At 50.6% G+C, this 27,913-nt stretch overlaps 1 protein-coding gene across 2 annotated transcripts in view; it reads right to left on the bottom strand.

Moving 5' to 3' along the window:
• The window catches only part of LOC121273031 (calpain-1 catalytic subunit-like), a 117,658-nt gene that overhangs the window by 30,045 nt on the left and 59,700 nt on the right, over nt 1-27,913 (bottom strand). For both annotated transcript variants that reach the window (XM_041179980.1, XM_041179979.1), the window contains exons 3-7: nt 25,255-25,324; nt 8,592-8,710; nt 8,325-8,458; nt 5,125-5,293; nt 865-948 (exon numbers count right to left, since the gene is read on the bottom strand). In XM_041179980.1, the coding sequence (XP_041035914.1) occupies nt 865-948; nt 5,125-5,293; nt 8,325-8,458; nt 8,592-8,710; nt 25,255-25,324 (576 nt within the window). The remainder of the gene's footprint in view (nt 1-864; nt 949-5,124; nt 5,294-8,324; nt 8,459-8,591; nt 8,711-25,254; nt 25,325-27,913) is intronic.

Here is a 27,913-nt window from a genome sequence, read left to right as displayed (position 1 = left end):
AGAGGGTGTGAGAGTGTGTGTGTGTCTCAGTGTGTGTGTTTGTGTGTGTGTGTGCGTGTGTGAGAGAGAATGTGTGTGTCTCATTGTGTGTGCGTGTGTTTGTGTAAGAGACTGTGTGAGAATGTGTGTGTGTGTGTGTGTGTGTGTGAGAGAGAGAGAGAGAGAGAATGTCTGTATGTCTCTGTATGTATGAGTGTGGGAGATTGTGTGTACGTGTGTGTCCCAGTGTATGTGTGTTGGTGTGTTTGTGATTGTGAGTGTGTCTCAGTGTTTGTGTGAGTGTGTGTCTGTTTCTCAGTGTGCATGTGAGCATGTCTGATTGCATGTGTGCGTGTGTGTGTCTCAGTGTGTCTGTGAGCGCATGTCTGTGTGTGTGTCTCAGTATGTGTGTGTTTGCATATCTGTGTGTGTGTGTGTGTGTGTGAGTGAGATTGAGTATCAGTCTCAGCATGTGCGTGTGTTCGTGTGTCTCTATGTGTATGTGTTTGTGTTTTTTTGTGTGTGTCTGCATGTGTTTATGTGTGTGTGTATCTGTGTCTGTGTGTGTGTCTGTGTGTGTTTGTGCCTGTGTGTGTGTCTGTGTCTGTGTGTGTATGTATGTGTGTGTGTCAGTGTGTGTTTGTGTGTGTGTCAGTGTGTGTGTGTGCCTGTGTGTTTGTGTGTGTGTGTGTGTGTGTATATATGTGTGTTTGTGTGTGTGTCAGTGTGTGTTTGTGTGTGTGTTTGTGTGTGTGTGTGTGTGTATGTGTGTGTGTCAGTGTGTGTGTGTGAGTGTGTTTGTGTGTGTGTGTATATGTGTGTGTGTCAGTGTGTGTCTGCGAGTGTGCTTTTGGTTACATCTCCATATTTTACACATAACCTGACCTCCTTGACACCGGTGAGGGAGTAAGCGTGACCTTTGACCAGCTTCTTGAACGTTACAGCCTCCATGTCGAACATGCTGGTTATCTGAGGGGAGAGAATAAATGCAAACACTTCAGAAGCTTGATTTAACAGCAGGCAGTTCACCGTGGGATGTCAGGGCTGGGGTGCGGGGGGGGGGGGGCGGTTAGGTTCCAAACACTTCCCTGTACAGGTTCCGAAGGGCACCCTTCCCTTGTTTTATGAAGGGTGTTCCCCCTCTCCCTCTCCCTCGCAGTGACTCACTTGATAAATATACCAGAGAGAGGGAGAGGCTGGCGACGATGAAGCATAACACTCGGGCACCAGGAGCTTGAAGGACCCGCGGAGGGGTTAGCCAGGTGAGTGGGCATTGGCGTCTGGTGGCATCACTGAAAAATGGCCAAATGCCTGTCATCGCCCAAACCCAGGAGGAAGTCACTGACTGAAACCAGGAGCAGGAAGTCTGGTCGCTTTTGGCATTCAAATTCCACGCTTGCTTCACTGCCACGAACTGGCACTTCCTGCTCACCCTGAGTTGCCCTTCGAAGGTGGCAGTCGGCACTTCTTGAGCCGCGGTGTAGCGGGTTAACGCCGAGTGTTGATTGCCGGGGTATCTTGAGAGGGTCGAGCATGTTGGTGGGAGGGTGGAGTCAGGTATAGGTCCGTGTATAGGGCGAAAGGATGGCTTGGCCTCCCTCACTCGAGGGAGTGGTTGGGTTTTTATCTTCCCCCCCACACTATCCTCATATCCCCTCTACGTCACTGGTATTTAGAAACCTGTCAATCTCTGCTTTAAACATACGTAATCACTGAGCTTTCCGTACCGTCTGGGGTAGAGAATCCCAAAGATTCACCAACCCTCTGAGTGAAAAGGTTCCTCCACATCTCAGCCCTAAGTGGCTTCCCCCTTATTTAGAAATGGTTTCCCCCTAGCTCTAGACCACCGGACCAGAGGGAAACATCTTACCCACATCTACCTTGTCTACCCCTTTAATTATTTTACAGCTCTCAATGAGATCACCTCTCATTCTTCAAAAATCTAGAGAACACAGGCCTGGTTTCCCCAATCTCTCTTCATAAGACAGTCCCACCATCCCAGGAACAAGTCTGGTGAGCTTTCGTTCCTCTCCCTCTATGGCAATAATATCCTTCCTGAGGTAAGGGGACCAAAACTGCACACAGTACTCCAGGTGCAATCTGACCAAGCTTCTATACAAGTGAAGGAAGACTTCACTATTCCTGTACTCAGATCCTCTTGTGATAAAGGTTCACATTCCACTAACCTTCCTACTTGCCTGCTGTACCCTGCATGTTAGTGACTTATGGACAAGGACATCCAGGCCTCTTTGTACATCTACACTTTCTAATCCCTCACCGTTTAAAAAACATGAGCAGGTGATGGCGTAGTGGTATTATCACTGGACTAGTATCCCAGAGATTCAGGGTAAAGTCTCTGGGACCTGGGTTCCAGTCCCACCACAGCAGATGGTGAAATTTGAATTTAATGATAACCCACAAAACCATTGTCATAAAAACTCCATCTGTTTCACTTGTGTCCTTCAGGGAAGGAAATCTGCCTACATGTGACCGCAGCAATGTGGTTGACTCTTAAATGCGAATCTCCTCTATACTCTCTCCAATGCCTTCACATCCTTTCTCAAGTATGGTGGCCAGAACTGGATGCAGTACTCCAGATGAGGCCTAGTGTCTTATACAAGTTCAACATGACCTCCTTACTCTTGTACCCAATTCCCCTATTAATAAAGCCATACTATTAACTGCTCTCTCAACAAGGGCAATTAGGGATGGGCAATAAATGCTGGCCTAGCCAGAGATGCCCACATCCCATGAGTGAATAATTGTTTGATGGACATTTTGTCTTGGACAATCGCAAAGATACCAATGTCTAGGGGGAAGCAACAACTTTACTGGAAATGTTGTCAACTGAACTTCGAAAGGACATGTTGGTGGATTGGGGAGACAAGTGGCAGATGAAGTTCAGGGAAGTGTGAGGTGATTGGTTTTGGCAGGAAAGATATAGTGAGGCAGTGGAAAATGAAGGGAGCGCCTCTAAAGGAGATTCAGGGACAGAGGGTCCTTGGTGTATATGTACATAGATCATCAAAGATGGCAGGACGTGTTGAGAGAGCAGTTATAATAAAGTATATAGTATCTTCGGCTTTATTAATAGGGGAATTGGGTACAAAAGTAAGGAGGTCATGTTGAACTTGTATAGGACACTAGTTAGGCCTCATCTGTAGCACTGCTTCCAGTTCTGGGCACCATAATCGAGGGAGGATGTGAAGACATTGGATAGGGTGCAGGGGAGATTCACAAGAATGATTCCGGGGTGAAGAATTATTGCTATGAGGTGAGATTGGGACTGTTTTCCTTGGAGAAAAGAAGGCTGAGAGGAGACTTGATAAGAGGTATTCAAGATCCTGAGGGGTATGGACAGGGTAAACTGTACCCACTCCAGAGAGCATCAAGAACTAGAGGGCACAGGTTCAAATTAATTGATAAAAGGAGTAAATGTGATGTGAGGGAAAAAAAATTTCACCCAGAGGGTGGTTGGAGACTGGAGTGAACTTCCTGAAAGGGCGATGGAGGCAGGTTCAGTTGAGGTATTCAGAAGGGAATTGGATTGCTACCTGAAAAGAGAGAATGTGCAAGGTTACGTGAATAAAGCAGGGGAGTGAGACGAGGTGGAGTGCTCTTTCAGAGAGCCAGTACAGACACAATGGGCCGAATGGCCTCCTCCTGCACTGTAAAGATACTGTGACACTATACTGTGAGAAGAGAGTGCTGATTGGTTGGCAAGTGGACTCTGATTGGTAGAGACGCTGCCATGGGGAATGCACCAGTTAGTGGTGACTAACAGTCAACTGCCAAGCGTTGTTTGAAATTTTAAACCAGGCAGCTTGGCTCTGATTGGTCAAGGCATTGCCCTGAGGAATGAACCAGCGAATGGCTGTCACTTAGTTTGTTCAGCTGAAACAGGCACAAACGGGTGTACACGTTCTTTCTGTCCACCTTCCAACGAGCCAGCGCTCTCTTCCCATGCGGTATAAAGTTGTCACTTCCCCCCCTGGCATCAGTGTTCTTGTGGCTGTCCTGATGAGTGCAAGATGAAAAGCTTCAACAAAGTGTCTTTTTTCAGCAATATTCCAGAAATGTTCTGCCACATCTGTGCCTCCCACCAAAGTGGAAAACCTCACATTTTACCCCAAACCCCCACCGGCAGCATATCCCACCTGCCGTTTGCTACATGGCTGCATTCGCTGACACTGAGGTTTATTCTTTGCTGCCTTGGCCATTGCCCGAGTTGAGTTGAAGCCCGGGCCTTCCGTCCACTCCCAAGCGGGCAGCAGCTACCAGCTTTGATGGCCTGAAGAACCCAGGGGAAAGGGGCAGGAGACCCAGCGAAGGGTAGGAGAGATGACGAGGCAGACCAAAGAGCCCCTCTGCCCCCGAGTCACGGCTGGGATTCGAAAGCCCAAGCTCAGAAGCTTAGGGGTTCGAGTTCCGCCCCCTACCCCCCCACCCCCCAATTCCCCAACCCAACTCCAGCCCTGACACTTTCGACCCACGATCCGGGCCGGCATTCCGAGGGAGTGCTGCACTGCCGAGGGTGCCGTCTTTCAGGCGAGACATCGAACTGAGGCCGCTATCGGAAGGAGGACCAGAGGGAGCCCCCCCCCCCCCCCCCAGGCCACAATCGGAAGAAGTGCAGAGGGAGCTCTCCACCCACCCCTGCACCCCCCACCCGATGTCCTGGGCCCGATACTTATTCCTCAACCCACACCACTAAAAAAACACACACGCACATTTGTGGGATCTTGCTGTGCGCAGGTCGGCGGCCGGGGCTCCTAAGATTCAACTTCGAAAAGTGTCCCACCGGCTGTGAGGTGCTTTGGGGGCGAATAGCCTGAGGACGTGAACGGCGCCACGAGAATGCAAGCCTTTCTTCCCCGCATTGCTCAGAAGCTCGGGAAGTCCGTGCTGGACAAGGAGACAGTTCAAATTCATTATTCCAACCCAGGGTCGGGAGGAGTCGGCCAGAGTATGTGAATAATGTTTGTGGAATACATAACAGCGGCCCCAGTATCTTTCTTGGCCCCTGAGTCAGCAGCAACCGGGGGCTGCGGGCTGCCGGCTGCCAGGACTTGGACCTCAGTGTGGGATGTCTCCCACATTCCTAACTCCCCAACCCAGGTAAGCAAAACTAGGCAGGCCGCTTACATCGATGGAGCATCCCATGAGCGATCCACGTTCCAGCGCCTTCTGGATGATTCTGTAAAGGTCCGGGGGCGATTTTCTGAGATCATACATTTCCGTCACCCCTCCCGTGAAGTCTTCAAATCCTTCGGATGTGCTTCCGCCTGATAGTGCTTCATAGCAACCACTTACCCTGGGGGAGAGGGGAACGGCGGGGGGAAGAGAGATGGAAAGAGAGAGAGTCGGGGGGGCAGAGAGAGTCAGGACGGAGAGAGAGAGACACACAGAGGCGGAGAGAGTTAGGACAGAGAGAGAGAGTCGGGGGGAACAAGAGAGTTGGGATGAGAGAGAGTCGGGGGGACGAGAGAGGAGTCGGGTGGACAGAATTGGGAGAGGAGAGAGAGTCGGGGGGAGGGAGAGAGTCGGGGGGAGGGAGAGAGTCGGGGGGAGGGAGAGAGTCGGGGGGAGGAGGGAGTCGGGGGGAGGAGGGAGAGAGTCGGGGGGAGGAGGGAGTCGGGGGGGAGGAGGGAGAGAGTCGGGGGGAGGAGGGAGTCGGGGGGGAGGAGAGAGTCGGGGGGAGGTGAGGGAGAGCGAGAGTGAGTCGGGACAGAGGGTGTCGGGGTAAAGGGAGTGGGGAGCAGACAGAGTTGGGGGTAGAGAGAGCCGGGAGAGAGAGAGAGAGAGATTTGGGATGGAGAGAGAGCGTCCGGGCAGAGAGAGAGAGTCAGAACAGAGTTGGGTGGGAGAGAGAGCATCAGGACGGAGAGAGTGAGTGATAGTCGGGATAGAGAAAGGGAACAGAGAGAGAGAGTTGGGACAGGAAGAGAGATTTAGAGAGGGGGAAGGAGACAGAAGGAGAGAGTTATTGAGGGAGAGAGGGAGTGAAGGACAGACAGGAGAGAGGGAGTGAGGGAGAGACAGGAGAGAAGGAGTGAGGGAGAGACAAGAAAAGAGGGAATGAGGTTGAGACAGGAGGGAGTGAGTGAGGGATACAGAGAAGGAGAAAGAGAGATGGGGCAGAGAGGGATGGAGAGGGACATAAGCAGAGGAAGAGTGAGGGACAGTAAAGCAGAGTGAACAATGGAAAAATACAGAAACAGAAAAGAGATAAAGGGATGGCAGATCGCGATACAGAGACACAGAGTGATAAGCAGACAGGAAGAACAGAGCGGGTGAAGACAAGATAAAGAGAAAAGCAATAATTATCACGAGACAGAGGGGAGCGAGAAATACGTATTTCGCTGAATGAAACGTTCTAGATAACTGAATCATTTGGTAACAGCTGTCTCTGGGTCTGGGGATAAGATGCAGAGAGCGATTACTGCCCCGGTTAACTATAATTTCTCTGGCCCACACGAATGGAACTCCTCAGATTAGTCCGAGTTCCATTTACATCTGGGGAGCCCAGGTTGTTACTGAGGCTCGGCACTTTCCACCTTCTCGCTTTCCCTGGGTGTCTGACCCCCGACTAGGGAAACGCCCGCGATCTCAAGGGGGCCATTCTGAAAGCGCAGCCGGTCTCGAAATATCAAGCAGGTGATCAGCCGTACACCGGATGTCTGCTGGTGGAGCCATGAGAGCAGAGTGTGCCTTGCCACTCGATCCTTATCTCGTGAGCGACAGGATGATTCTGCATCTCGCTACGATGGGGCTTTTTTTTTTAAAAACAAAAAAAATTTGACACCACAGTTAAAAACCACATCAACGGCTCAATGTCTCTTCCGGCCGCTGTGCTAATTGTAAAGGCCACAACGCTGGCCAGTTTGTTAGCGCAGGTTAGAGAGGTCACTCCTGCAGTGGTCAGCTCCCCAAGTGGAAGCTGATACCTTTTGTCTTGGGCTTTGTCCATCTCTTGTTACTTATTTGAGCTGCCCTCACCTTCAATATTGGGACACACTAAAAAGACAGTTTATCCCAGTGAGCTGGGTTAATCTGTCCTCGGAATTTAACCCTTTCATTCTGGACCGTGGCTACCGCACCTCTGGCAACCCCATCCCCACCCACGCACCCAGCTCCCAAACCTATACAATCCTTCCTGAACTGCACAGCCCATAACTGAACACGATACGGAGAGGATACTGTAGAGATTTACTTTTTAAAAATTCTTTCACAGGATGTGAGCGTCGCTGGCTGGGCCCAGCATTTATTGCCCATCCCTAATTGCCCCCTGAGGAGGCGGTGGTGAGTCGCCTTCTTGAGCCGCTGCAGTCCCTGTGGTGTAGGCACACCCGCAGTGCTGTTAGGGAGGGAGTTCCAGGATTTTGACCCAGCGACAGTGAAGGAACGGCCGATATATTTCCAAGTCAGGATGGTGTGTGGCTTGGAGGGGAACTTCTAGGTGGTGGTGTTCCCATGTGTCTGCTGCCCTTGTCCTTCTAAGGGGTAGAGGTTGTGGGTTTGAGCGGCGCTGTCGAAGGAGCCTTGGTGAGTTGCTGCAGTGCATCTTGTAGATGGTACACACACTGCTGCTACTGTGCGTCGGTGGTGGAGGGAGTGAATGTTTGTGGATGGGGTGCCAATCAAGCGGGGCTGCTTTGTCCTGGACGGTGTCGAGCATCTTGAGTGTTGTGGGAGCTGCAACTCATCCAGGCAAGCGGGGAGCGTTCCGGGCGGTAGTGCTGCCGGTTTGGAAGGTGCTGTCGAATGGCTCCGAATCGTGAGGCGCTGCAGTTACAGATCCATTACGGACTGGAGAAGCCGGGAGCGAGCAGAGAAGGTCGAGGGGGAGATTTAATTGAGGCGTTCAAAACCGGGAAGAGCCTGGGAATGGGCAAAAACTGGAGAAAACTGCTCCCGATTGGCTGTGGGGTCGATAGCCAGAGGACGTGGATCGATCGGCAACTAGGCCCAGAGGGCGGTGTGAGGAGTTAAGGTTTGGAAATGCACTGCCTGAAGGTGGGGACAGGGGCAATGGCAGCTTTCAAAACAAAAAAACAAAGGGAGGAAAATTCACCGGGGGGCATCGGACAGCGGGACTGACAGGATTCTGATCTGGAACGCCCTCTCTAACGGCACGGTGGGTGTACCTCCAGCATGTGGGATGGCAGAGGTTCAGGGGGGGCGGCTCACGGATAGGCTGGGGGACCCGGTCGTCAGGTGAAGGAATACTGGGGCCCAGCCGTGGGGCCTCTGTTACCGGGGGCATCCCTGTCTGGAACTCGGACGGGGCCGGGGTTGGGGGGGGGGGGGGGGGGGGGGGGGGGGAGGTGGAGGCGCAGACTCACTTGGCGTAAGCTTTCTCCAGCAGCGCGCTCCAGAACTCGTTGCGAGCGGCAGAGTGCACAAAAACCAGCTTGCCGTCCTTCACCGGGAGGCGATCATCAATCACCACGTCCACCCACTCACCGAATTGCCAGAACTGTGCGGAGAGAGGCAGAGAGAGAGAGAGAGAGAGTGTGAGAGAGAGAGAGTGTGAGAGAGAGAGAGAGTGGTAATGACACTCACAATCCCCCTCCTCCCTCTTCCCCCACCTCCCCAACCCCTGGGGGTACCTGAAAATGGAAGATTCCACAGTATTGCTGCTGGAAGCTCTGTCCTTGAGGCACCACTCGATGCAGGATCTTCTCGTTCAGAGTAAGAGAGGCTATGGCTGCCAGCAGCCAGCAGTCACCTGCGGAGAGAAAAAAGCCACAGCAAACTGGTCACCGCCGATGGGAGGGCAACAGGGTAACAGGGATCTGCGCGCCCAGGGAGCCAGGAACCCAGCCCCGGGACAGGACCACCGTCTAGAATGGCCGTCGGCCGAGGGAGGTGCCCTCAAACCCTTCAAAACCCCACGGAGATGGGGGCGGAGAGAGCCTCTCCGGAACTGTCGCCCAGCGAGCGAGCGGGCGGGGCTGTGACCAGAGGTCCCGCGAGCGCTGGCGCGGGGGGGTGGGGGAGGGGCTGGTGCGGAGAGCAGCGGGCAGCGAGGGGGGGGGGGGGCGCACCGACTCGCTGAGCGCTCCAGAACTCGTTGCGAGCGGCCGATTGCACGAGAACCAGGGGCCTGGGGACAGAGAAGGTTTCTTTTATTCAATCACGGGATGCGGGCTAGCCAAACTTTATTGCCCATCCCTAACTAACACCCCCCTTCAGAGGGGCATTTAAGAGTCAACCACATTTGCTGTAGGTCTGGAGTCACATTATAGGCCCAGACCAAGTAAGGAGGGCAGATTTCCTTCCCTAAAAGGGGTATTAGTGAACCCAGATGGGATTTTGCAACAATCGATGAGGTGAGGTAAGGTTTTTAATCGAATCCGAATTTCACTGTCTGCCTGTGGTGGGATTCGAACCCAGGTCTCCAGAGCATTACCCTGGGTCTCTGGAAGTCCAGTGACAATACCACTGTGCCACCACCACCCCCACCCCCCCACCGTTCCCACCCGTGAAAGCACCGAGGATGAGAGGGTTTAAAGTCATTGGCAAAAGGAGCATAAGTGATAAGAAGAGCTTTTCCACGCAGCGAATGGTTAGGGTCTGGTACGCGCTGCCCCAAGGCAGGTTTAATCGAGGCATTCAAAATGGACTTATCTGAAAAGGAAGAATGTGCAGGGTTTTGTTTTATTCATTCACGGGATGTGGCTGGGCCTAGCGTTTATTGCCCATCCTTAATTGCCCCTTGAGAAGGTGGGGGTGAGCCGCCTTCTTGAACCACTGCAATCCCTGTTGTGTAGGTACACCCACAATGCTGTTAGGGAGGGAGTTCCAGGATTTTGACCCAGTGACAGTAAAGGAACGGCCGATATATTTCCAAGTCAGGATGGTGAGTGACTTGGAGGGGAACTTGCAGGTGGTGGTGTTCCCCATGTGTCTGCTGCCCTTGTCCTTCTAAATGGTAGAGGTTGTGGGTTTGGAAGGTGCTGTCGAAGGAGCCTTGGTGAGTTGCTGCAGTGCATCTTGTAGATGGTACACACACTGCTGCTACTGTGTGTCGGTGGTGGAGGGAGTGAATGTTTGTGGATGGGATGCCAATCAAGCGGGGCTGCTTTGTCCTGGATGATGTCGAACTTCTTGAGTGTTGTGGGAGCTGCACTCATCCAGGCAAGTGGACAGTATTCCACCACACTCCTGACTTGTGCCTTGTAGATGGTGGACAGGCTTTGGAGAGTCAGGAAGTGAGTTACTCGCTGCAGAATTCACAGCATCTGACCTGTTCTTGTAGCCAGTGTTTATAGGCTGGCCCAGTTCAATTGTAACCCCCAGGATGTCGATAGTGGGGGATTCAGTGATGGTAATGCCATTGAACATCAAGGGGCGATGGTTAGATTCTATCTTGTTGGAGATGGTCATTGCCTGACACTTGTGCGGCGTGAATGTTACTTGCCACTTGTCAGCCCCAAGCCTGGATATTGTCCAGGTCTTGCTGCATTTGGACATGGACTGCTTCAGTATCTGAGGAGTCGCGAATGGTGCTGAACATTGTGCAATCATCAGCGAACATCCCCACTTCTGACCTTATGATGGAAGGAAGGTCATTGATGAAGCAGCTGAAGATGGTTGGGCCGAGGACACTAGGTTAAGGGGCAAAGGATGGGGACTGGCGCTGAGGGAACTGCTCATTTGGAGAGCCAGTGCAGGCACGATGGGCCGAATGGCCTTCTTCTGTGGCGTAACAATTCCATCACTCTGTGAATTGCCAGGCGGGAGGTAGATCGGTGATCTCAGCACAGGCCAGAGGCTGGACCTTGAGAACAAAGGAGGTATGGTGGTGGGGGAATGGGAGATTCAAACAGGTAAAGATAGGAGTGAGTGGAAAGAATTGCATTTCCACAGTGCCTGGAACATCCTCAGCATGTTCCAAAGCGCTTTACAGCCAACGAGATATCCTGCCACTGACCAACAGCAAATTATTTTCACACAGCAAGATCCCACAAACAGGAGTAATGTTTTTGCAATCTTGGTTGGAAGATAAATATCACCGTTGAAAACCTCCTTTCCCCCGCTACCCCTTCCCCACTCCCATGAGTGGCAGTGGGATCTTTCACATCCCCCAAAGAGGGTAGACGGGGCCTCGGTTTAGCATCTCACCCTGAAAGACGGCACCTCTGGCAGTGCAGCACTCCCTCAGCACTGACAAAGGGAGCTGACCTACAGTAATCGACTCCTCATCATGAAACATCTCGATTTAAAAATTCTCACCTTTATTTCCAAATTCCTTCAGGGTCTCGTCAACCCCCCTCCCTATCTCTGTAACCTCCTCCAGCCCCTATGACCCTCCCTATCTCTGTAACCTCCTCCAGCCCCTACAACCCTCCCTATCTCTGTAAACTCCTCCAGCCCCTACACCCCTATCTCTGTAACCTCCTTCAGCCCCTATAACCCTCCCTATCTCTGTAACCTCCTCCAGCCCCAACAACCCTCCCCATCTCTGTAACCTCCTCCAGCCCCTATAACCCCCCCATCTCTGTAACCTCCTCCAGCCCCTACAACCCTCCCTATCTCTGTAACCTCCTCCAGCCCCTACAACCCTCCCTATCTCTGTAACCTCCTCCAGCCCCTACAACCCTCCCTATCTCTGTAACCTCCTCCAGCCCCTACAACCCTCCCTATCTCTGTAACCTCCTCCAGCCCCTACAACACTCCCTATCACCGGAACCTCCTCCAGCCCCTACACTCCTCCCTATCTCTGGAACCTCCTCCAGCCCCCACATCCCTCCCTATCTCTGGAACCTCCTCCAGCCCCTATAACCTTCCCTATCTCTGTAACCTCCTCCAGCCCCTACACCCCTCCCTATCTCTGTAACCTCCTCCAGCCCCTATAACCCTCCCTATCTCTGTAACCTCCTCCAGCCCCTACACCCCTCCCTATCTCTGTAACCTCCTCCAGCCCCTATAACCCTCCCTATCTCTGTAACCTCCTCCAGCCCCTATAACCCTCCCTATCTCTGTAACCTCCTCCAGCCCCTACAACCCTCCCTATCTCTGTAACCTCCTCCAGCTCCTACACCCCTATCTCTGTAACCTCCTCCAGCCCCTATAACCCTCCCTATCTCTGTAACCTCCTCCAGCCCCAACAACCCTCCCTATCTCTGTAACCTCCTCCAGCCCCTATAACCCTCCCTATCTCTGTAACCTCCTCCAGCCCCTACAAAATCCCTATCTCTGTAACCTCCTCCAGCCTCTACAACCCTCCCTATCTCTGTAACCTCCTCCAGCCCCTACAACCCTCCCTATCTCTGTAACCTCCTCCAGCCCCTACAACCCTCCCTATCTCTGCAACCTCCTCCAGCACCTACACCCCTCCCTATCTCTGTAACCTCCTCCAGCCCCACAACCCTCCCTAAGCTCTGGAATTCCCTCCCTAAACCTCTCCACCTCTCTTCCTCCTTTAAGACGCTCATTAAAACCTTTGACCATATATTTGGTCACTTGTCCCTCTCTAGCATCTCCTTATGGCTTGGTCTCGGATCAGGTAACACTCCCTGGGGAGCACCAGGGGACGGTAGACTATGTTGAAAGATGAGATATAAATACAAGTGATTAATGTGATCGCAGTTCCACACTGACCAACCGGCCTTTGAGATGAGAGGTGAAAGGTCGGGGAGGTGGGGAGAGCACCGATTTTATTTCTGTCCTGAGCCAGTGATTACAAAACTGGGCACTCGCAAACGAGAGGGGCAGGGGGAATGTCAGGAGCTGGACGAGGAGCCACTGCACAGTCCCCGGTTCTTGGGCCCCCTTCGCCAGGGGTTAGAGGGGAACCAGTCGCTGCTCCTCTCAGGATAACATCATAGAAGCTGTAGGTCGACACTGCTGTGGTTCTGTGTGGACAGACACAGGGCCTGCCCCGCTCCCTCCCACCCAACGCCTCACAGGCTGGGCCGGGCTCAGGAGGAGGGTCCCAGTTTATCACAGGTCAACAGCTGGGACTGAGTCAGTCAGCGTTTCTGATCAACCTGTCCCTGTCAGTAACCGGAGGCCCAAGAGAGGGTGGAACCAGCCCAGCTCTGGGAAGAGAGAGACACACATACACACACACATGTAGGCAGTGGCTGTTATGTTTCTCAGGACTAAAGTTCTGCTGAACTAAATTCCAATTCCACCAGGGCAGTTTTTAAATGCGATTTGAGTGGAGACAGAGAGAGCGTCTCATCCTGTGGGGACGCTGGACGCCACCAACTTAAGGAAGTCACTCATCGGGAACTCAGGAGAAGTGTCTTCACCCAGAGAGCGGGGAGAATGTGGAACTGCAACCCCCCCCACCTCAGGGAGTGCTCGAGGTTGAATAGTGTAGGTACATTGAAGGGGGAAGCTGGATAAACACACGAGGGAGGAAGGAGTAGAGGGTTATGTTCGTACGTTTGGATGAGGAAAGCTGAGAGGAGACACGAGTCTCTACGCTAGGATGGGCTCAATGGCCTGTATATTCTACATAATCCTATGTAATCTAGAATAAAAAGCTAGCCTCAGTCAGGGTGACCATGAAACGATCATCGATTGTCGTAAAAACCCATCTGGTTCACTAATGTCCCCTTTAGGGAAGGAAATCTGCCGTCCTTACCCGGTCTGGGCCTACATGTGACTCCAGACTGCGAGCAATGTGGTCGATGCTATTACCCCCTGGTCTGAAATGGCTGGGCAAACCATGCAGTTGCCACCAATAAGGTGACTCGCCACCAGCTTCAAATAAACAACTAGGGCTTGTCAACAAATGCTGGACTTAGTACGGACAGCCAGATCCTGAGAATGAGGGAAAACAAACACAGAGACCATGGGAGAGAGATGCAAAGTCAAAGCCAGCAGTTAATGGGGACAGTGTAGAGGGAGTTTTACTCTGTATCTAACCCCGTGCTGTACCTGTCCTGGGAGTGTCTGATGGGGACAGTGTAGAGGGAGCTTTACTCTGTATCTAACCCCATGCTGTACCTGTCCTGGGAGTGTTTGATGGGGACAGTGTAGAGGGAGCTTTACTCTGAATCTAACCCCGTGCTGTCCCTGTCCTGGGAGTGTTTGATCGGGACAGTGTAGAGGGAGCTTTACTCTGTATCTAACCCCGTGCTGTACCTGTCCTGGGAGTGTTTGATGGGGACAGTGTAGAGGGAGCTTTACTCTGTAACTAATCCCTGTTATAAGAAGAATGTTTGACAAACCCCAAATGTAAAGTTTCAGTGCCTCTGCCCAACCCACACCAGCAATGAATGCAGAAAATTGAAATCAAAGAAACTTCCGGACCAATACAAACAATGAGATTAAAAAGTAATAATGAGCTGGTGTTGAGTGTTTTAGTAACCTGTGATCATGCATGGTTACAGGAGAGGCCACATTGACCTTTGATCATTTTGAAAAAACTCCAGTCAGGCTACATTCCAAGTCCGTGTCCAGCCTTTGACAACAGGAGCCTGACTCTTTACACACACACACGCTGACACACACACACACGCTGACACAGACACACACACACACAGACATGCTGAGACACACACACACATACACACACAGGCTGAGACACACACACACAGGCTGAGACACACACACACAGGCTGAGACACACACACACAGACACACACACACACAGGGACACACACACACACAGCGACACACACACACACAGCGACGCACACACACACAGCGACACACACACACACAGCGACACACACACACACACAGCGACACACACACACAGACATGCTGAGACACTCACACCAACACACACATGCTGAGATACACACACACAGCAACACACACACACACACAGGCTGAGACACACACAGCGACATACACACACAGGCTGAGACACACACACACACTAGCGACACACACACACACACACGCCAACACACATTGAGAGACAGACACTTTACACACACACCCATACACTTTACACACACACTGACAGACATGCACACACACTGAGAGACACGAAGACACACTCATCATGAGAGTGGATCCCTTATTATTTTTAACCCTTTGTTGCACTGAAGCAACGGGAAGATGTAGAATCAGAAATCTAATTCCCCCTTCCTGTCCCAAGTGAGTTTTCTGGATACTGAATGCCAAAGGGTTAATCGACTCTGGAGGGCACAACAGCCTGATTCAGCCCTCGTCTCAGCACCCGCACTTCACTGCAGGGGCTGCATTTCCAAACCCGCCTTCTCCCGAGTCCCTGTGTTGTAATATGCCTTTAAGGGATAGCAGCATGACATCACTAGAAGGGAAGTGTGTCATGCGATCCAGTCTTAGTTTCACTTTTGGTTTTGAGCAGCGCTCTCATACACACACACACACAAACACACAGCTCTGCTGCTAATGTCTTCAACCTTTAGGCTTAGTCTCAATAAATGAGCTCACAACATGTTTACACGATCCCTTATGAGCGATTGGTGCCTTTATACCATTATAAAAACACAACATGGTGTCAGCGTTGGTCAAACAGCCTGGCAGCAAGATTAAGCACAGGCACGACATGGTGAACAGCCTTAGGTCATCCTACATGGCATGAGACGACCCTTGATGTTTTGGTCAGACCCGCAACGGCATCTCAGTGCTGGAGAGCCCCGCAAACGCAGCGTGCTGACCACACAGAAAAGTTGTGGAGACGCAGTGCTGGAATAGGGCTCAAATTAAAGAGCTGGCAAGCAGGCAAAATACCCACGGTGAGTAGGACAGTGCGTCAAGAGGACCAGCAATGAGTTAGCTCAGTCGGGAAAAACGGGTGACCGGGGCGCGGGCTGGATCGATAACAAGCGAGGGAGAGTCAAACACAATAAAAACCATCATAAAGATCGGGCCACAGAGGGTTGCCATTGAAATGGGCGGAGCGTTGCAGAGCGGCTACAGCGACACTCATCCCAGGTACTACAGGGAAAGGAGGGATTTGTCAAAAAGTCTGCAAGATACCCCGGTATGAATTAGGATGCAGCTGACCTCTAACCTGAATTCAGAACGTTTAAACAGCGGGCGCAGCTCTGGTTTCTCGGTTCAGCTTGTCCGAACCGGACAAGCAAACCATAAGAGTTCGCCTAGCAATCGGCAATGAGGGTCCACACAGGCTGAACACCTCTGGACTAATAGAAGAGCCAAAGGATCCGCAAAAGATCTGGATTACATTGGAGGGCCAGTTCAGAATCAGGTTCAACTTCCGCATTCGCCGACTAGAGTCCACGCCATTTCGACAGCGGCCTGCAGAATCCACGGACCACTCCATCGGCAGGTGCGGAGAAACGGGTATATGCACTGCGATTTTTCAAAAGCAGAGCCAGCGGGCAGAGTTGTTGAGTTGGTGATCGCACCCCACTCCCGTGGAAGCGTTCCAGAAAGACCTGCCAGACCAGCCCAAAATGTCGAAGCCTCGAAGAGCCGCTCGAGGACGGACAGAAATACGAAGCGATCCACGCAGGTCGACGAGGCTGACAGGTCCCGGGTACAATCCCGATTGTTGACCCGCTCACTGGAACACCCGTACCTAGTGAGACATGCGGAAGGCGTGGCCTGCTGTGGGCACCAAGGAAATGCCCAGCTTTCCGTCAGTTCTGCGGGGGGGGGGGGGGGGCCCGGAAAGGGGCCGCTGGCGATGGCAGAGCGTCCAAGAGCAAAGGCTGATGCAGCTACAAAGGGCCAAACAGACCGTGCACAATCGGTGCCTTCCAGCAATAAGAATGACCATCCAGTACCCCGTCAGAAACATGTACACGAGGGTGACCGACAAACCGAACAGGGCGAACGAGGCGAAGGGCGGTGGTGACACGTTCTACACCGCCAAGCTGGCGGGAAACATACATGCCGCCACGCCATCCAAGACGTTTGCCAGGATTTGCATCATCTGCCCTAAGAAAGCTGCTGACTATTCCTTATTGGCCATGATTGACACAGGGGCAAGTACCAACACCCTACCTCCGCGGACTCTAGAAGATGTGCATCGACAGACGTGGAAGGCCACGGTGAAACTTACTAACGCGCGCAACGCTTCACTAATTCCACGTGCAGGATCCATAGTCCTGGAGTGCAACTCCAATCAGTCCTCCACGGAGTCATGGAGATTAAAGGCCCAGTGATCACATGTCTACCAGCAGGTCGTGACCTCGCACGAGTGACAATCCATGGGATTGGTCGGACATCGCACAGCCTGTCAACCTCAGGCGCTACTCCTATCACCTCAGCTCACGGCCAAGCATCGAAATGTACAGAACGTTTCAACAAAGTTCAGTGGAGCTGCAACATTACGCTTGCAGGAGGATGCAAGTGTGTCAATCGATCTGGTACATTGCGCGCAACGCAAATGCTGGCAGTTACAAGAAGAAATGGTGAAAGATTCCACACTGCAGAAACAGTGAAAAACCATCATTGAAGGACGGGCTGATGCAATTCAGCATGTCCACGAATATGTGAGACCATTTTGGCATTACCAGGATGAGCTAGGCCTCTCCCGGGGAGTCCATTTTTAAAGGCAGGCAGGTCATCATGCCGGAATCTTTGTGACCTGATATTCTTCAACAACTTCATCACTCACACATAGGCCTACATCAAATGAGAAGATTCACCAGAGAGGCAGTCTACTGAAGTACGTCAAGGAGTGCGAGGCATGTCAAGAGCATATGTCAAGCCAGCACAAAGAACCACTCACTTCACATGAAATTTCTGCCCATCCTTGGTCCAAAGTCGCATCTAATCTCTTTCACGTCCGTGGCATTGACTTCATTGTCGACTACTTTACCGAGTACCCCATTATTCAATAATTACACAACACATCAAGCACAACTGTCATGCACACTCTATGTGCTATTTTCAGTTTATTTGGCCTGCCTAGAAAGATCATTACTGATAACGGTCCCTAATTTATTGGTAAGCCATTTTAGTACATGTGTGAGAAGTGGAGTATCGATCAGAATACTTCTTCTTCTCATTACTCTAAATCTAACAGGTTAGCTGAATGAATGATTCACATGGTTGAAACCCCAAATTCTCAAATGTAGACGGACCAAGCAAGATCTACATATTGCTTACAATGTTATATCTGAGAGCGACACCTTTAAATGCAACTATTCCATCACCGACAGAGCTCATGTTTGACAGACCAGTGTGTGCCAATTTACCGACTCTTAACCTTTCTACTCTCTCAGAAACTAGAGAGCAACTTTTAGAATTGCGAGAGAAGATGACCAGTGTGCATGATAAAAATGCGGGTATGGAACTCCCAAGTTTACAGTTGGGACAACAGCTTTGCACGTGGGATCTCATGGAAGGTATGTGGCAACCAGCCAAGATGTCAAGGATTTGTCTAGAACCAAGGTCCTGGGAAGTCATTACATGCAAAGACACAATGATGAGATGTAACCGAGGACAAATCAGATCCAATCCAGCTCCTCAAGCACCGTACAGTCCTTTTGCATCTAGGACTCGGTCCCAAATGCAACCAGGAACAATATCCAAGAATGACAATCCCACGGTCACTGTGAGTGCTTAAAGAAACCTCCATTTCAAGATCTGGGTGTACCAGAAAATTACCTCTACACTTTAGAGAACCATAGATTCACAGGCCCTATACACTTATGTAATGGTAACTAAACATGAGCATGTATTGTAAATAGTTCTATCTTTGGAACAGGGGAAAGTATATTTAAAAAGAAAGGGGGGGTGCTGTAATATGCCTTTAAGGGATAGCAGCACGACATCACTGGAAGGGAAGTGTGTCATGCAATCCAGTCTTAGTTTCACCTTTGGATTTGGGTAGAGCACATAAACACAGCTCTGCTATCTTCAAGCTTTCTAACAATGTGCAACTGTTCTCATGTGCCTCGTCTTTAAATGAACATACAATGTATTTACCCAAAACAAAAACAAAAACAGAATTACCTGGAAAAACTCAGCAGGTCTGGCAGCATCGGCGGAGAAGAAAAGAGTTGACGTTTCGAGTCCTCATGACCCTTCGACAGAACTTGAGTTCGAGTCCAAGAAAGAGTTGAATATAAGCTGGTTTAAGGTGTGTGTGTGTGGGGGGCGGAGAGAGAGAGAGAGTGGGAGGTGGAGTGGGGGTGTGGTTGTAGGGACAAACAAGCAGTGACAGAAGCAGATCATCAAAAGATGTCAACAACAATAATACAAAAGAACACATAGGTGTTAAAGTTGGCGATATTATCTAAACGAATGTGCTAATTAAGAATGGATGGTAGGGCACTCAAGGTATAGCTCTAGTGGGGGTGGGGAGAGCATAAAAGATGTAAAAATAAATAAATAAATACTTTTTTTTTTCTCTTTTTATAATGGAAATAGGTGGGAAAAGGAAAATCTATATAATTTATTGGAAAAAAAAGGGGGAAACAGGGTGGGGATGGGGGAGGGAGCTCACGACCTAAAGTTGTTGAATTCAATATTCAGTCCGGATGGCTGTAAAGTGCCTAGTCGGAAGATGAGGTGTTGTTTCTCCAGTTTGCGTTGGGCTTCACTGGAACAATGCAGCAAGCCAAGGACAGACATGTGCAAGAGAGCAGGGTGGAGTGTTAAAATGGCAAGCGACAGGAAGGTTTGGCTCATTCTTGCGGACAGACCGCAGGTGTTCTGCAAAGCGGTCGCCCAGTTTACGTTTGGTCTCTCCAATGTAGAGGAGACCACATTGGGAGCAACGAATGCAGTAGACTAAGTTGGGGGAAATGCAAGTGAAATGCTGCTTCACTTGAAAGGAGTGTTTGGGTCCTTGGACGGTGAGGAGAGAGGAAGTGAAGGGGCAGGTATTGCATCTTTTGCGTGGGCATGGGGTGGTGCCATAGGAGGGGGTTGAGGAGTAGGGGGTGATGGAGGAGTGGACCAGGGTGTCCCGGAGGGAGCGATCCCTACGGAATGCCGATAGGGGGGGTGAAGGGAAGATGTGTATGGTGGTGGCATCATGCTGGAGTTGGCGGAAATGGCAGAGGATGATCCTTTGAATGCGGAGGCTGGTGGGGTGATAAGTGAGGACAAGGGGGACCCTATCATGTTTCTGGGAGGGAGGAGAAGGCGTGAGGGCGGATGCGCGGGAGATGGGCCGGACACGGTTGAGGGCCCTATCAACGACCGTGGGTGGAAAACCTCGGTTAAGGAAGAAGGAGGACATGTCAGAGGAACTGTTTTTGAAGGTAGCATCATCGGAACAGATGCGACGGAGGCGAAGGAACTGAGAGAATGGGATGGAGTCCTTACAGGAAGCGGGGTATGAGGAGCTGTAGTCGAGATAGCTATGGGAGTCGGTGGGTTTGTAATGGATATTGGTGGACAGTCTATCACCAGAGATTGAGACAGAGAGGTCAAGGAAGGGAAGGGAAGTGTCAGAGATGGACCACGTGAAAATGATGGAGGGGTGGAGATTGGAAGCAAAATTAATAAATTTTTCCAAGTCCCGACTAGAGCATGAAGCGGCACCGAAGTAATCATCGATGTACTGGAGAAAGAGTTGTGGAAGGGGGCCGGAGTAGGACTGGAACAAGGAATGTTCCACATACCCCATAAAGAGACAGGCATAGCTGGGGCCCATGCGGGTACCCGTAGCCACACCTTTTATTTGAAGGAAGTGAGAGGAGTTGAAGGAGAAATTGTTCAGCGTAAGAACAAGTTCAGCCAGACGGAGGAGAGTAGTGGTGGATGGGGATTGTTCGGGCCTCTATTCGAGGAAGAAGCTAAGGGCCCTCAGACCATCCTGGTGGGGGATGGAGGTGTAGAGGGATTGGACGTCCATGGTGAAGAGGAAGCGGTTGGGGCCAGGGAACTGGAAATTGTTGATGTGACGTAAGGTGTCAGAGGAATCACGGATGTAGGTGGGAAGGGACTGGACAAGGGGAGAGAGAAGGGAGTCAAGATAACGAGAAATGAGTTCTGTGGGGCAGGAGCAAGCTGAGACGATCGGTCTACCGGGGCAGTTCTGTTTGTGGATTTTGGGTAGGAGATAGAAGCGGGCCGTCCGAGGTTGGGCGACTATCAGGTTGGAAGCTGTGGGAGGGAGATCCCCAGAGGAGATGAGGTCAGTGACAGTCCTGGAAACAATGGCTTGATGTTCAGTGGTGGGGTCATGGTCCAGGGAGAGGTAGGAGGAAGTGTCTGCAAGTTGACGCTCAGCCTCCGCGAGGTAGAGGTCAGTGCGCCAGACAACAACAGCACCACCCTTGTCAGCGGGTTTGATGACAATGTCAGGGTTGGACCTGAGAGAATGGAGTGCAGTAAGTTCAGAGAGAGACAGGTTAGAATGGGTGAGAGGAGCAGAGAAATTGAGACGACTAATGTCGCGCTGACAGTTCTCAATGAAAAGATCAAGAGAAGGTAAGAATCCAGAGGGAGGGGTCCAGGTGGAGGGAGAATATTGGAGATGGGTAAAAGGATCCGTTGAACTGGGAGAGGACTCCTGCCCAAAAAAGTGAGCCCGGAGACGAAGACGGCGGAAGAAGAGGTCAGCATCATGCCGAGCCCGAAATTAATTGAGGTGAGGGCGTAAGGGTATGAAACTAAGTCCTTTGCTGAGCACTGAACGTTCAGCATCGGAGAGGGGAAGGTCAGGGGGTATAGTGAATACACGGCTGGGGCTGGGATTGGAAGATGGGGTGGGGACGGAGGGACAGGCCGGGGTGGAGGGTCCTAGATGGGGGTTGGTGTCGATGAGTTGTTGGAGCTTGCGTTCCTTAGCACTTGAGAGAAAGAGAAAAAGTTTCTTGTTGAGGCGTCGGATGAGCCGAAGGATAAAATGAAACTGGGGGCACGCGCAGCTTTGAAAAAGGGTACGGCGGTGCTGCTGGCAGGAGAGGTCGAGTGCGTTCATATGGCGCATGGCACTGAGTGTGGATTTCAGAATGTGACGGGAACAGCTGTCCGAGAAACGTTTTATGTCCCGGAGATACCTGTAATCCTGGGTGGGTTCGAAACATGAGGGGTGGAATTTCAGTTGAAATCCACGTGGGGTAAGTCGGAGACGGAGACAGTCACTGAGAAAGGAGATGTGGCTGTGAAAGCGGGTTTTAGTAAACACCTTGTCAAACACTAGGAGGGAAATGGAAAGCAAGGAAGGTGAGCAGGGCAACAGAGAGATACGGAAATCTTGTCGCAGAGAGGAACAGAACTTCTTCAAGGAGGTAGGCATTTCTTGAAGAGCAGTGGCAGTCAATTAAACACAGAGATAAAAACAAAAAAACTGCGGATGCTGGAAATCCAAATGTCCCCTCCAGAGGATTGAGCCCACAACCTGCGCTGACGCTCCCGGTGAGAGAGTGCTGCACTGTCGAAGGAGTCGTCTCCTGAAAGAGGTGTTAAACCCATCTGCCCTGAGCTCCCAACTTTCTTACTTCAGAGGCAAAGAAAGTCCTCACTGAGCCGCACTCACACTGTGGCCTATAGCTTATCCCAAATTTCAGACTCGTGTCTACATGACTTACAAATTCCTAATCTCAAATATCTTCCCAACGGCCGACCTGTATATACAACAACTGCCTGCAATTGCATAGCCTCTTCAACGGAGTAAAACATCCTAACAAGCACTTTGCAGGAACATTATGAAGTAAAAGTTTGACCCCGAGCCTCACAAGCAGATCATAGGGGACGGGCGACAATAAGCTCGGTCAAAGAGGTCGGTTTTGAGGAGCGTCTTAAAGGAGGAGGGAGAGAGAGGGGTGGAGAGGGTGAGGGAGGGAATCCCAGAACTCAGGAGCCCCAAAGGCAAAGCGATGGGAATCGGGGGATGCTCAAGAGGCCGGATTTGGAGAAGTTCAGAGATCCCGAGGGCGGGGCGTAGGGCTGGAGGAGGTTCCAGAGATGGGGGAGGGGCACTGAAGCCGTGGAGGGATTTGAACAGGAGGTTGAGAGTTTTACAATTCCGTTTCAGGCGGAACACTGCTTTGCCCAGTGAGACGCTCTCTCCAGACCCTGCCTAGTCTTGGAAGAACAAAGTGGGTGCTGAATATTTCTCACACTTCAGGCTGAACCTGGCATGAGGATCCAAACATAAAGTGTCGCATTCCGACCCACCACATCAACATCTCCGTGGAGCTCCCCACAGTGCCTGGTTCCCAAGTGCTGGAATGTTGCACTGCCTCAACCCCTGGAAGAGCGCCATCAGGAACGCCCAGCTAAACAAAATAAGTGACAGCCATTCGCTGACTCATTCCTCAGGGCAATGCCTTGACCAAACAGGGTCAAGCGGCCTGGTTTAAATTTTAAACAATGCTTGGCAGTTAACCTGTCAGTCACTATCACTGGTGCATTCTCCACGGCAACGCCTCTACCAATCAGAATCCACTCGCTAAGTGATCAGCACTCTCTTCACACGCGGTATAAATTGTTGTTTTCCCTTTGTATTGCAGAGTGTCCTGATGAGTGCAAGACGAAAAGCTTTGATGTGTCTCTTTTCTCAGCAATACTCAATGTTGATTCTCTTGAATCAAAGTGACTGAAGGTTGGGAAAAGTCACTGATCGCGGTGAATGATGCAATGGTTCCAATCCTGGCTTTGTGCCTAAACTTCCTGATCACACGTGTTATTTCAAACAGGTCCGGGCAGCTCCAATGAATGCGGAGGGCAAGCAGGTTAACAGAAAGAGGTAAAGCAGACACCAGGAAAAGGAGGAAGCAAACAGATCCTCAGCCTCACCGAAGGGGAAGTTACAAAAAGCAAAGCTAGATAATTGGAGGGATAAAACAGCCAATCAATCAGTTTTGTTACATTCATTCAAATGCAAGACCAGCATTTATTGCTGATCCCTATTTGCCCCTTGAGTTGATAAGCAACGGACAAAGAGAGGGAAGTGCTGGGAAATCACAGAATGGTTACAATGCAGAGGGAGGCCATACGGCCCCTCACGTCTGTACTGGCTCTCCAAATGAGCAATTCCCTCACAGTGGAAATCTCAAAGCAGAGCTTGCAAATGCCACTCTTCCGTGAAAAGGCTGAGACTTGGAGGGATGGAACAAGAGGGAAGTGGGTGTGAGAAGCAGCAGGCTGCAAAGGGAAGGATCAGACACCGCTCCCTTTGTAATTCATATCTTCATCCACAACATTTAACGGCCATCTAAAATCATCCTTGAGAAGGCGAGTGAGCCGCCATCTTGAATCGCCCTTGAGAAGGCAGTAGTGAGCTGCCATCTTGAATTGACCTTGAGAAGGCAATAGTGAGCTGCCATCTTGAATCGCCCTTGAGAAGGCGATAGTGAGCTGCCATCTTGAATCGCCCTTGAGAAGGCGAGAGTGAGCTGCCATATTGAATCACCCTTGAGAAGGCGATAGTGAGCTGCCATCTTGAATCGCCCTTGAGAAGGAGAGAGTGAGCTGCCATCTTGAATTGACCTTGAGAAGGCAATAATGAGCTGCAATCTTGAATCGCCCTTGAGAAGGCAATAGTGAGCTGCCATACTGAATCGCCCTTGAGAAGGCGATATTGAGCCGCCATCTTGAATCGCCCTTGGGAAGGTGAGAGTCGCCATCTTGAGTTACAGCTGAGTGCATTGCTAGGCCATTTCAGAGGGCAGTTAAGAGTCAACCTGTAGGCCTGGAGGCACATGTAGGCCCGACCGGCTAAGGAAGACAGATTTCCCTTCCTAAAGGAGATAGTGAACCTGGATGGGTTTTTTATTTACAGTAATCCAGTTGTTTCACAGTCGCTGTTACTGAGACTAGCTTTCATGTTCCAGATTTATCGGGGTTCCTGATGTCTGAGGTTAGCTCGACTGGTTGTGAGTGCAAGGCCAAAGGTCAGAGCAGGAATGGGAGGTCACACTGGGAATGGGCAGGGTTGGCGCTTATGGGAGGGCCTTAAGTACTGGGTATAGGGCTCTGAGGGTCATAATTTGGATGGAATGGCATTGGTCAATGAAGCAGATATAAAAGTGGGTCCCACTGTGGGGAAGACCAACCCCCGTGAGCTCTGTTCTAGAATGTACTGTGGAGGAGCGAGACCCTCTAGAGATCAAACAGCCCCCCCACACACCCCACCCCCACCACACCCCACCTTGTCCTGGGTGAAGGGAAGAGGTGTGTGGTAATGGGACCTCCCCGCCCTTCAAGTAGTGTCAGGGATCTTTGACCTCCTCGGTGCACCAATGGCAAACGCCGATGATAACTCAGATTAACATTCACCTTCGGCCTCACTGAGCTTTGGACGAAACAGAGCTGGCCTAGACTCTGGGCTCAAACCCTGCTGTTGAAATCAAAGCTGCTGATCTAGAGGTGAGAGCGATGCCAGCTGAGCTAAGATGACACCTAGTAAAAGGAACAGAAACAGAGGTGTACACTTACCCAATCCTCCCTGACAAATGTCAGTACGAGTTGCCCCATCCACAATGAACTGGGGGTTGGAACATATCTCCTATGAAGACAAACAAAGGCAGTTAGTACTGATACGTTTAACAGAACAATTATGCACATGTGTCCTCGGAACAAACCTTCAGCAGGCCATACATGCAATCATTGGTCATGTTTATCAGTCCCACACTGACAGCCATTTGTAATGTCCATCAGTCTCACACTGACAGCCATTTCTAATGTCCATCAGTCTGACACTGACAGCCATTTGTAATGTCCATCAGTCCCACACTGACAGCCATTTGTAATGTCCATCAGTCCCAGACTGACAGCCATTTGTAATGTCCATCAATCTGAAACTGACAGCCATTTGTAATGTCCATCAGTCCGACACTGACAGCCATTTGTAATGTCCATCAGTCCCACGCTGACAGCCATTTGTAATGTCCATCAGTCCCACACTGACAGCCAATTGTAATGTCCATCAGTCCCAAACTGACAGCCATTTGTAATGTCCATCAGTCCGACACTGACAGCCATTTGTAATGTCCATCAGTCCCACACTGACAGCCATTTGTAATGTCCATCAGTCCCACACTGACAGCCAATTGTAATGCCCATCAGTCCCAAACTGACAGCCATTTGTAATGTCCATCATCCCGACACTGAGAGCCATTTGTAATATCCATCAGTCCCACACTGACAGCCAATTGTAATGTCCATCAGTTCCAAACTGACAGCCATTTGTAATGTCCATCAGTCCCACGCTGACAGCCATTTTTAATGTCCATCAGACTCACACTGACAGCCATTTGTAATGTCCATCAGTCCCAAACTGACAGCCATTTGTAATGTCCATCAGTCCGACACTGACAGCCATTTGTAATGTCCATCAGTCCCACACTGACAGCCATTTGTAATGTCCATCAGTCCCACACTGACAGCCAATTGTAATGTCCATCAGTCCCAAACTGAAGCCATTTGTAATGTCCATCAGTCTGACACTGACAGCCATTTGTAATGTCCATCAGACTCACACTGACAGCCATTTGTAATGTCCATCAGTCCCAGACTGACAGCCATTTGTAATGTCCATCAGTACGACACTGACAGCCATTTGTAATGTCCATCAGTGCCACACTGACAGCCATTTGTAATGTCCATCAGTCCCACATTGACAGCCAATTGTAATGTCCATCAGTCCCAAACTGACAGCCATTTGTAATGTCCATCAGTCCCCACTGACAGCCATTTGTAATGTGTATCAGTCCCACACTGACAGCCATTTGTAATGTGTATCAATCCCACACTGACAGCCATTTGTAATGTCCATCAGTCTGACAATGACAACCATTTGTAATGTCCATCAGACCCACACTGACAGCCACTTGTAATGTCCATCAGTCCCACACTGACAGCCATTTGTAATGTTCATCAGTCCCGCACTGACAGCCATTTTACAATGACCATCAGTCCCACACTGACAGCCATTTGAAACTTCCATCAGTCCCACACTGACACCCATTTGTAACGACCATCAGTCCCACAATGACAGCCATTTGTGATGTCCATCAGTCCCACACTGACAGCCATTTGTAACATCCATCAGTCTCACACTGACTGTCATTTGTAATGTCCATCAGTCACACGCTGACAGCCATTTGTAACATCCATCAGTCCCACACTGACAGCCATTTGTAATGTTTATCAGCCCCACAGTGGCAGCCATTTGTAACTTCCATCAGTCCCACACTGACAGCCATTTGTAACGTCCATCAGTCCCACACTGACAGCCATTTGTAATGTCCAACAGTCTCACACTGACAGCCATTTGTAATGTCCATCAATCTGACACTGACAGCCATTTGTAATGTCCATCAGTCCCAGACTGACAGCCATTTGTAATGTCCATCAGTATCACAATGACAGCCATTTGTAATGTCCATCAGTCCCACACTGACAGCCCTTTGTAATGTCCATCAGTCCCACACTGACAGCCATTTATGATATCCATTAGTCTCACACTGACAGCCATTTGTAATGTCCATTGGTCACACATTGACAGCCAATTGTAATGTCCATCAGTCTGACATTGACAGCCATTTGTAATGTTGATCAGTCTCACACTGACAGCCATTTGTAATGTCCATTGGTCGCACACTGACAGCCAATTGTAATGTGTATCAGTCCCACACTGACAGCCATTTGTAATGTGTATCAGTCCCACACTGACAGCCATTTTTAATGTGTATCAGTCCCACACTGACAGCCATTTGTAATGTTCATCAGCCCCACACTGACATCCATTTGTAACATCCATCACTCCCACACTGACAGCCATTTGTAACGTTCATCAGTCCCACACTGACAGCCATTTGTAATGTCCAACAGTCCCACACTGACAGCCATTTGTAACGTCCATCAGTCTCACACTGACAGCCATTTGTAATTTGTATCAGTCCAACACTGACAGCCATTTGTAATGTGTATCAGTCCCTAACTGACAGCCATTTGTAATGTGTATCAGTCCCACACTGATAGCCATTTGTAACATTCATCAGACCCACACTGACAGCCATTTGTGATGTCCATCAGTCCCACACTGACAGCCATTTGTAACGTCCATCAGTCTCACACTGACAGCCATTTGTAA

This window comes from Carcharodon carcharias, chromosome 37, assembly GCF_017639515.1.
Source record: "Carcharodon carcharias isolate sCarCar2 chromosome 37, sCarCar2.pri, whole genome shotgun sequence".
NCBI classification, from domain to species: Eukaryota; Metazoa; Chordata; class Chondrichthyes; order Lamniformes; family Lamnidae; genus Carcharodon; species Carcharodon carcharias.
The sequence above is the reverse complement of the archived record's forward strand: the minus strand, read 5'-3'. Positions and strand labels throughout refer to the sequence as shown.